At 36.0% G+C, this 11,489-nt stretch overlaps 1 protein-coding gene across 1 annotated transcript; it reads left to right on the forward strand.

The window, feature by feature from the left end:
• The first annotated feature begins 4,883 nt into the window (after positions 1–4,883).
• On the forward strand, positions 4,884–8,348 carry LOC115974365 (dihydroflavonol 4-reductase-like). Its single transcript, XM_031094690.1, has 6 exons — positions 4,884–5,109; positions 5,302–5,471; positions 7,030–7,224; positions 7,324–7,483; positions 7,720–7,912; positions 8,034–8,348. The coding sequence occupies exons 1-6, from the start codon at positions 4,992–4,994 to the stop codon at positions 8,215–8,217; spliced, it is 1,020 nt and encodes a 339-aa protein (XP_030950550.1). The 5' UTR covers positions 4,884–4,991; the 3' UTR covers positions 8,218–8,348.
• Positions 8,349–11,489: the final 3,141 nt, after the last annotated feature.

Below are 11,489 nucleotides of genomic sequence, written 5' to 3' on the forward strand. Positions count from 1 at the left end.
GGATGAGTTGTACTATGCTATCTGTATTTTGTTATTGTGAACAAGTTTATTTACATAAAATTGTTTGTAATTGCCAAGGTAGTAAGTTGTAATTAGTAGATAAATAGGTAATATTAGTGATGATGAATTAATAAAAATTTCTCAATTCAATTGTTGTATATGTAGCATTGCTCTATTGTAAGTTTGAGATTTCAACTAAGTGTTAGAGAGTGTATGAGCTTATAATGAATAAAAATAAAGTTGATTTTTGGTAGTATTTTCAAAGAAAGATTCCAGTTACTGATGAATGCTCCTTTTTAGTTTTGATACTTTGCCCAAATTTATCATAAGAAGTCCCAGATGAATGAGATGATGCATGTACAACCTTCTGTATTGAAAAACAGATACAAGCACATATATCCAATGAAAAACTAGATCAAATGAAGATCCCCACAACAAAACTTTCCAACTGCATTGGTACATATATCTAGAAAATTAAAGAAAGGTTACGCAAAACTTTCCAACAGCATTAAATGTATATAACATGAAGACACAAACTCAAAATGACACTTGACGTGGGCTGAAAGCATGCCCAAAAATTGAGGCCAAAATGGCCCATTAGCATTAATTTTTGAAATATTTAGCAACAGAGCACTGTTTCGGAAATAATTAGTGAAATACCACTTTTTCAGAAAACGCCGCTATAGGGCCCGAAAACGTCACTATAGGGCTTAAAAAACGCCACTATAGGGCCCCGTGAACCTGTTATGGGGACTTATAAAAAATTTTGCAGGAAAATGCCGCTATAGGGCCCAAAAACGTCACTATAGGGCTTAAAAACGCCACTATAGGGCCCCTTGAACCTGTTATGGGACTTATAAAAAAATTTTGCAGGAAAACGCCGCTATAAGGCCCGAAAAAGTGGTATTTCCTTAATTATTTCCGAAACAGTGCTCTGTTGCTAAATATTTCAAAAATTAATGCTAATGGGCCATTTTGGCCCAAAAATTGATGAAAACAATGGACTCCTGCAAACTCACACTAGTCTTCATTTCTAATATTCCTTCCAGCAAAAAGCGCAAACTTTTTTAGCACAAAATATTTAAGCAGCAATGTAATGGGCTTCTCTATCATGGACCGATCCACTTTCAAACAAGTTAATCAGCATTTGTGGCTACCAATCCACACGACCTATTGGGTCTAAACATTACAACAAGGCAACTTAAACTCATTGAGCTCCATATATTCCTACAAGCTTCAATTTGTTTTGGGCTATTCTAAACCTTCTAGCAAAGCAACTCTGACCCATTGAACTCCGACGATTCTTTGTATCCTCCAATGGTTTTGGAATATAACATTTGGTCTAAACTCTTAGGGCATGTTTGGTTTGTATTGAGGCTATATTCATTTTCTTTTTTCTTTTTTTTTTTGTACTCATTTTCTATACTCAAATCTTGTACTCATTTTTTGTTATCATTTTCTACTTTGTCTTCCCCTTAACTTCTTTTATGACAACCACCAACAAATATAGATAGAGAGAGTTCTTTGATGTGATAAGTCAGTGGTAGTGGGACTTGTAGATTTTATTTTTTTACAAAAATGCCTTTGTATTCATTTTCAAGAAAATGAAAACACCAAAAAGTTGTATTCAATTTTTGTATTCAAAACCTATTTTTTTGGATATTAAAACTGAAAACTGAATACAAATACAAAGCCAAACAAGTTTTTTAATGATGGGTCCCACAAGAAACTGAAAATGAATACAAAATACACCCATTTTTTGCTCAAACCAAACATGCCCTAAACCTTCTAGCAAGGCAACTCAAGACACATTAAGCTCCAGAGATTTCCATAACCTTTCAAGTGTTTTGGGCTACAGGATCTAAACCTTTTAGCAAGGTAATGATCCTCAAAGCCCAAAACATCCATTTTTCTTTTCTTTTCTTTTTGCATAAATGGGAGATATATTAGATAAACAAAAGTCTTGCAAACAGAAATATTACAACAGGACTACAGTGCAAGGAAACACATCAACTCACAAACTAAACTGAAGCAAACTAAACACAAACCCAACAACACCAACCCGAAGAGAGGAATAGCTGAAACGAAACTAAACAAAACACCACTAGATCCTTATTAACCGCGACGACTTCGGGATGAGACAAAACCCATGGAGTCCCAATATAAACATTGCTACAAAAAGGTGGGGCATGTATCATACAACACTTCTTTTTTCGATTGAGAAGCATCCCTCTTTGCTAGTAAGTCTGCACAGCTATTAGCCTCTCTCCATATATGTTCAACGCACGCCTCCCAATCCCTGTTGAGGAACCACCTGCAATCCAAAATTAAGTTAGCAAATTCCATAGGATAATCTTCATTAGTATTCAACCATTTGTAAGCAAGAAGAGAATCTGTTTGAAGACAAACTCGACGATGCCCCTTGGCCTATGCTCGAGCCAACGCCTTTCTATTACCCCACAGTTCAGCCATAGTATTATTGGTGACTCGCAAGTGTAAAGAGAAACCCCACAACCATTCTCCATTGGCTGAGCATGCCACGCCACCCTCACCAAACTCTCCGAGGCTACCTAACGAGCTTCCGTCTATATTAAGGGTTACGTTAGGGAAAGGAGCCGGGCTCCACTTAATATATATATGTGGGAAGACAGGGATGAGTGCCCCGACAGAACGGTGCTGAGGAAGAAAAACTATGTGGCATGAGATATAGCGTTTTGTTTTAAAACATGATAAGGAATGAATTTTCCTGTAAATATCAAAGAATTTTGACCCAACCAGATCGCCCATATGGTAAAAGCGAATATGTTATTCCATGGGATATAACACGAAGGGGAATTAAGTTTGGAATTAAGTTTACACCAAGCATGGAGCTCAAGCTTGAAAAAATCAGAAATAAGGAAGTGCACAGGAAAGGAGGACCAAATATGACGTGCAAAGTGGCAATCACGCAGAACATGAATTGGCATTTCAATCTTGTTGCAACAGGGACACACTTGGTCACTCAGGGCAGCATGAGGGAAAATGATCGATTTGGTGGGAATACGATGGTGCGCACATTTCCAAATGAAAAGTTGAATTTTAGGAGGTATTTTTAACTTCCAAATCCAAGACCATGTTATCGATGTTCGCCATGTAGCCTCGTTGGATTTAGGTAAAAGAGAATGGTAAGTAGATTTTACTGAGCAAATAACCGCATAATGGTCCCAGACACAGTCATCCGTAAGAGTAGCAGGAGAAACAAGAATAGGCAATGGCTAAGCATAAATAAATTGGGTTATTGTCGATGGCAATACCATACTAAGAGGTGTGAAATCCCATTGGTGAGTGCCAGTGATCATTCTAGCCACCTTAAACTCATATTCATGAGGAAGAAGTGGGCCATGAATGAGACCTCAAATTGGTCCTGGGGGCAACCAATGATCCGTCCAAAAATTATATTATGGCCATTACAAATAATCCACCACAGACCACAAAGCCTTCCACAAGTGAGATCTAGTATGCGAAATGGTTTGCAAGAAATCAGTTGTTCAGTAATGCTTTTAGGAGTGAAATTTGGCTAATAGAGAATGCGGGTTCCGTCATGTTCGCCACACCTAATTTGTAAGAAAGGCATCATTGATAGTTTCGAAATCTCTAATACCCAGCCCACCACAGACCTTAGACTTGGTGAGCGTGTCCCATTTAATAAGGTGCAGATGCCGTTCTGTCGATGTATCTCCCCATAAGAAATCTCTTATGAACTTGTTTATAATATTCGTAGTGCTCCTAGGAAGGACAATTGGTCCTCAGTTAATGGGAGGGAATCTCTCATTGTATTCTTAGTCAGCATTGTGATGGCTTTGAGTACTGTCCTAATGACTAGCTTTGGAGCACTCGATGTTTGGAGGGACTATGTGTCCGGGAAATACATGGGATTCAAAACATGCATTTGCCACTGGATCTAGGTTATTATTTGCTACCATGGGACATCCAACCATCATCGACCATAGTTATTTGATATCAATATCATCTATTAATTTTGTCTTCTATTAAAGTGTGTTAAACTGTACGTAAATAACTTGCACAAAAGTATATTTATACCTACAAAAATAAAACTATAAAAAGCTATGCAATAAAAATAAATAAATAAAATAAAAAACTGAGTTTTTTTTTTTTTTGATAGGAATAAACTGAGATCTTATACTAAAACAAACTCAAATCTTAATAATCAACATTTGAAAAAAAAAAATAGAAAATTTTAGTTAACTTTACTAGTAAATTCTCTTCTCATCGAATAAGAATTATGAAGTTAAACCTCATTTAAATCAAAAATTGATTATTGGATTAACCTGATAATAAAGAGTAGTCATCATAGAACCGGACAAAATAACAAATCTCAGTGTTAAACTTTGCATGGATCGAAGGACCCGAAACCTAATTGACAGAGAGAAGAACGAAGCAGGCTTGTAGACCTATAGCCCATTGTGTACATGATGCTTTGCCCAATTAACGAGATGACGATGAATGTAAGGTAGGTATCCGTTGAGCCAAATGACATGAAAGTCCCAAATGACATGAAAGTCCCAAGGTCCAAATGACATGAAAGTCCCAAATGACATGAAAGTCCCAAGGTTCAACCTCGTTAGAAAGCCAAAAATTCAAGGCCATAATAGGAAAATAATAGTTCCAAGATTAGGTGTGTTTTTTAAATTTTTTGAGCAAAGAGTAGGTGTGATTAGACTCTGGCTCTTCCATCTACCACTACGACTTCGTGGTAGCAAACACGTGTGATTACTGGCTGGTAAGTGATAATCACGTGAGATTTAGCTGTGCGACAAAAATTGTGTTAGATTCCATAGCAAACAAGGCATAGGTAACTATTAGTATTTATAGTCAAGCATTGCAAGACCCCGAAACACCATTATCGGCGTTAATATTTTATTTTCATTACAAAATAGTCTCACTCTCTTTCTCTTATACTTTTACTTTCCAAACAAGTAAAGAGAATTAACATGGGGTCAGAGGGTGAGACCGTTTGTGTCACTGGTGCTGCTGGGTTCATAGGATCATGGCTGGTCATGAGACTCCTAGAGAGTGGTTACACTGTCAGAGCCACCGTAAGAGACCCAGGTCTGGTTTTGTATTTCTTTTCTCAGTTATTACCACAACTTATTTCGATTCTGATGGGATCGACTGTGAGTAATAAACAATTAAATCAACTTACTACTTTTTCTCTATCATTCGCAAACACATCAAGTCGTGACAGGAACATAAAAAGTCTATTATTCTTAGTGATTTTTGTTTGGTTGTGGTGGGTTGCAGAGAACTTGAAGAAGGTAAAGCATTTGATAGATTTGCCTAAGGCATCGACGCACCTGACACTGTGGAAGGCTGACCTGAACGAAGAGGGAAGCTTTGATGAAGCAATTAAAGGATGCACCGGTGTTTTCCATGTGGCCACGCCCATGGACTTTGAGTCCAAGGACCCTGAGGTAAGGTTTTTGGTGTTGAGCTCAAAAATAAATATGATACAAGAAAAAATGACTTTGCTTGTTGCTTTTTGTTTCTTTTCCTGCACTTATCAAATATTAATATAAAGGGCATGATCAATCTTTGTATCTGAAAAGAAAACTATCAATATGTTAATTTGTTTGTGTGTGTTGGATTTATTTTCGTTAATGAGCAGTGATAATTGGAGTGTCTAGCAGCTGTGGTGGCCGGAATTTAGGATGTAGAAACTAGAAGGTTAGGCCGGAATGAATGGGAGAAAAAAAAAGTCATACTCTCGTCTGTTGCTGTCACCAATAATGTTTAGTGGATAATTCCCATGTCCTTTTTATATGGGCCTCACGGTGTACTTTGATCAATTGCATGTCCTTTTAAAATGGGCCTCACAGTGTACATTGATGAATTGCATGCTCTTGTACCACAAATTGCTCATGTGCTTCTTAGTGATAAAGTTGTGTTTTTACATGAACACATTATTATATTTTTACCGCTATTACTTACCATATGAGCGAGTTGTCATACAAATTATATTATTTTATGTGGTCTTAGCATTACTTAGGCGATCAAAGATTTAACAAATGCATTTCACAATTTGTTTTATTAGGTGGTGACTGGTGGGCTAGATGAAAAATCCAAAAAAAAAAATTGTTAATATTAATGACTCAATTGGAATGAAAAATGTTGTATCTATAATATTATTCATATTAAAATGTTAAAATTAATATAATATTTATTAAATAAAACTTACAAATTGATGTGATAAGAAACAGCATGGTTCAACCACTTAATAAATTTTAAACTTTTAAATTGCTTTTTTTATGATGGGAAATGCTAAAATTATTACAAATTTTACATCTTAAACTTACAAACTGGCATGTCAATAAATGTGATTAGTAGATTTCAACTACCTAATAAATGAATGAATTGTTTTGTGGTGATTGGTGACATACTAGTTTGTAAACTTTATGTAGTAAATTTTTTAGTATCCCTAGAATCGCTTTTTTTGTGATTAGTTTGTAAGTTCTATGTAATAAATTTTTTTAGTATGCCTACCCTAGCTAATTAACAAATTGTGTTAATCATTCCAATAATAAGGGGTGGTCAAAGGGTAAAAATACAATAACTTTTTATTTGTTTTTTTACAGAAACCTTATAAATGTGTAATTTTTTTATTCATACGATAAAGTAGTAATAAAGAAATTTATTTATTTGGTTATTAACATGGAATGGTTCATTTTTTTTGTCATATTAGTTTTTTATAACTATTAAAAAAAAAATGCTCTAGAAAATAATAGAAAATATGTTTGGCTGGATTAGAGGGGATTAGAGGATCACCACACACAACAACAACAACAACAACAACAACAACAAGAAGGGAAATGTGAACACTTAGATGATCATCCTATTTTTCAGTACAGTTTAAGAGGAGCACCCAAAAAAACCAGTAATAAGTGCCATTTAAAACCCATTGGCACATGAATTTCCAACTTTTTGACCTACACCTACTCTACATTCATTCAATTTTGAATATTTGCATTGCAGAATGAAGTGATAAAGCCAACGATAAATGGTGTGTTAAGCATCATGAAAGCTTGTGTCAATGCAAAAACTGTTCGAAGACTAGTATTCACATCCTCTGCAGGAACTGTCAATGTTGAAGAACACATAAAGCCTGTTTATGATGAAAATTGCTGGACTGATGTTGAATTTGTCCGGAAGAAAAAGATGACTGGATGGGTTAGCATTCATTTCATTTCGTTTTGTCTCTCTTTTGTTGTATCTAATTTTGTTGGCAAACTAAGTGATGAATGATATGAGTAATTCTTCTGTGTTCAGATGTATTTCGTGTCCAAGACACTTGCTGAACAAGCCGCATGGAAGTTTGCAAAAGAAAACAATTTGGATTTCATCAGTATTATACCACCACTTGTGGTTGGTCCATTTATCATGTCATCAATGCCGCCAAGTCTTATAACCGGACTTTCTCCTATCACTGGTACATACTACATATTGCTATTGCCATTGTGACATTGTACTAAAATCATGAAACTTAATTACTTAACCTATATAAAATCTAGGTAAAATCCTTTAGGTGTTGGTTAAATTCAATAATATGACTGCATTGGCCAATGCAACCACGTATATGGTTTAATTTAATTTTAAAGCATAAGGAACAATACCTAAATGACTATACCTAAGTTTTGTTATAAAGACTAACTTGTTTAATTACAGGTAATGAAGCTCATTACTCAATCATAAAGCAAGGCCAATTTGTTCACTTGGATGATCTCGTGAATTCTCATATATATTTGTATGAGAATCCAAAGGCAGAGGGAAGATATATATGCTCCCGGACCGAAGCTACCATTCATGACATTGCAAAATTGCTTAGAGAAAATTTTCCAGAGTATAATGTTCCTACAAAGTAAGCCCTTTTTAATTCCCACCGTATTTGACATTTTGCAAACATTATTTTTCTTCTTAGTTTATGTTTTCTGGTACAACTGTGAGCTTAGCCATTGAGACAATTAAGCATTGATTCTCAGGTTCGAAGGTATCGATGACAACTTGGAGATTGTCAGTTTCTCTTCCAAAAAGCTTACGGACTTGGGGTTTGAGTTCAAATACAACTTGGAGGAAATGTTTGTAGGAGCTGTTGAAACATGCCGAGCCAAGGGATTGCTTCCTGCTGCTGGTGAAAACAATGTCACTGGCACGAAAAAAGATTGAAAATTGTTAGTTTCTTGCGTGATTCATGTGACATGGCTTAAATATGTGCACAAGTTATAAAATAAATGTATTTCTATCTATGAATGAGAGCTATCCGCTAATGTGATTCGACTGATTCCCAAATTTTACTATATACTTTTCCTAGTGGTGTATCTGTTTTTTTTTTTTTTTTTTTTTTTTTTTGGGGGGGGGGGGGTGGTGGTGTTCAATGGAGGGCTCTGGGCTCTAAGTTCACCTACCCAAAAAAGGAAGTGTCTTTCTATGAAGCTTTAATTGGTAAATACCTTTCTTCATTTGTAATTTGTAAGCAAAATCGAAAAAAAAAATCAATAAATTGTTACCGAAAAATAACAATAGATACTACAAATTAAGTATCAATTATTTCAAAAGATAAAAACCTTTTAGTAATTTGCAAACTTTACCTAAATATTAAGGTCAGTATTACTATTAGTATTTTCTAGAAAGACCAAGCTATACCCAAGGGTTTTTTTTTTTTTTTTTTTCTTTGTTTGCTGAATATTCTATACCTAAGTGACTATAAAGTTTTTCATTCAATCCTCAACCACACCAGTCGCCACTCGCCACACCTATGGTGTGTGCGGGTGTTGGCTGAATTAAATTATATTATCCTCTGTTCTTTCTTGGACCACTCAAGCAAAACCAACGGTCAAGTTCTTATAGAAATAATGATTTCCAAGAAATTCTTACCTCTTAACACTTACCCCCTGTTTTTTGGGAGCAGAGGAGGAGGTAAGTCAAACCCATCAAGCCGCCACTTTTATTGAAGCTAAACTTTGTCAAAAAAATCTGCACATTTTAATTTGACTCTTTTAAAGATAAATTCTTAACTTCTTTACTATCTGGGTTCCATTACACTGAACTCATTGAACTTGTCATAAAAATCCATGTAATTTGTCAAGTAGTTCCATGAGAACAACCCTAAAGGTTCGAAGATTCTAGCTCTCTCTCTCTCTCACTCACTTCTTTTTTTCTTTTATAATTCAATAATTATAGTAATAATTGAATTTGAATCTTAATTCTCTTCATAAATAAAAATAAGTAAAACCATTGAATTATAAAGCTTTTGGCTTTTTTTTTCTTTTAATGACTTTTATTACACCCAAAAAATAGGTTAGTAAAATGGATGACCAGCCCATAACACATTACAACTGACAGCCTAGTGGCCCTATTAGGCTAGGTTATGGGCCACAATTATGTTAAGATACTGTAGAGCTTGGGTTTCAATGAGATAATGGCAACTTCTTGCTGCTTCTTTTTTTTCCCCTTTTTGGAGAACCACAGCGACTTGATTCTTGAATATGGTATCTAGGGGCAATTGGACGAATTAGGGGAAATCCTATTTTATTTGGAGTAACATAAGATTAAATTTTTTTTTTTTTAACAATTCAATAATTAAGAAAAATGAGAATGAGAAATTTAAATTTTGAATATCTCCACTAGAACACGTGAAATATAACTTGTAGCAACTTACAATATTTGAATAATTTAAAAATGATCTGCATTTTATAGTTGCTAACAAGCTTTAACACGTGTACAATCAAATTCTTACCATTTTAGCTAGGGATGAGACTCTAATATTGAGTGACACTTTTTTTCTTTCTTTCTATGTTATAAAAATAAGTGATACAAACTTTGGGGAGTGATACTATGGACGTAACATTTGGTGAAAAATTAACGAATAAAGATGGACATGATTTATTGTTTTTCACACCATGGTATATAGGAGGAATCAATAGCGGTATCCATGATACCATGAATGTAACATTTAGTAAAATTTAAACAAATAAAGATGGATTAGAGTGGAATCCCATAGATGAAAGCAATAAAATGATTTTATAGTTTTTCACATAATGGTGTATAGGAGGGATCAACGGTGGCATCCATCTTGTCCTTTAAAGTGGTTGTGTTTTTCTTAATAAAATGAATAGATATGGATGACAACGGGTCTAGCTTATCTCCAATATTTTTTAACTGGAATCTTAAAAAAATACTGGAGGTAAGCCAAACCCGATAAGAGCAATGATTTGTAGTTTTTGATATCATGGTGTATAGAAGGCAAATTTATATATATGTAAGGACTCAATTTGTAACGACCCCAAAATGATATTGGGTTCGCACGTTAAGAGCCCAAACAATATAATTTGTAGAACGTGAACTTGAAAGGCTAGGCCTTAGTCACCGTACGGTGGGTGGTCAGGGTGGTCATGGTACTCATGGTGGACGCATAGAGGTGAGCTAAGATTGTCCGTGGATCTTGTCCATGAAGTTTAATGTTCTTATTCTTCATTTCCCTTTTCTGGGTACCCTGGTTTCAGGCCCCCCCTCCTTTGGCGCATAAGTCTTTATATTATATAGTCCTTCTCGGTTGATCCTGACCCTCCATCTGTTGATCAGGCAGGTACCTACTCGAGTACCTGTCCCATCAGCTGCCTCCACCCATTTTCTGTTAGTTGCAATAACTGAAGACACACTGTTTAGGAGTCTTTTCCCATCAATATGGCTTGGACGTTTGTTGGCGCATTCAATGCGGAGGTGACGTCTTTTCCTTGAACCACTCCCACTCCGTATCCCCATGCGAGTCTCATTATACTCACCTTTTCTTCTGGGAGTGCTTTGGAGGCTGCCTTTGATGACATGTCGTTCTTCCCTTTTAAGTCTCGGGATGCCGAGGACATGGTTATCCTCGGCTGCATCTCTAGACTATTTGGTCTTTCATTACTTGTCCTCGGCAATTACTCTCCTCGGCACGGGCCTTGAGCTCTATTGGGAAGTGGGCCGGGACCACAAATTCTCTGACCCCACAATAGCCCCTCAAAATCCTGCTGTCCGGATTCTTGGACGGAGAGGAGGGTTTTGATGACATCAGGCCTTTGTCAAAACTTGTCAATCCTTGTCACCTATCGGTTCCCGAGACTCTTCGTCTGCCCGAGACACATTCTTGGAGCCTTTGGAAGGAGAAACATGTCTACATTAAATGTGGGCGGCTTTGTACTTCCCACATTCAACGGCGCGATGATGATCTAACCGTGGAGGTTTCCTTGCCTTTATGGGCGGGAAAATTCGTGCAGTTACTTTCGATGGGAGGTATAAATGATTTTTGAAACTGATTTGTCTCTTCACTTTCGCACTTAAGAGTTCTAGCGCTTATATCCTGGGTTCATCCAAACTTTCATCTAAATTCAAGTCTATCTCCAGTACAAAAAGCCTATCCGAGGAACCTTTCTTCTTTTCTGTAAGTTTTCTGTCTTCAC

The sequence above is a fragment of the Quercus lobata genome, chromosome 2 (genome assembly GCF_001633185.2).
Source record: "Quercus lobata isolate SW786 chromosome 2, ValleyOak3.0 Primary Assembly, whole genome shotgun sequence".
In the NCBI taxonomy this organism is placed as follows: Eukaryota; Viridiplantae; Streptophyta; class Magnoliopsida; order Fagales; family Fagaceae; genus Quercus; species Quercus lobata.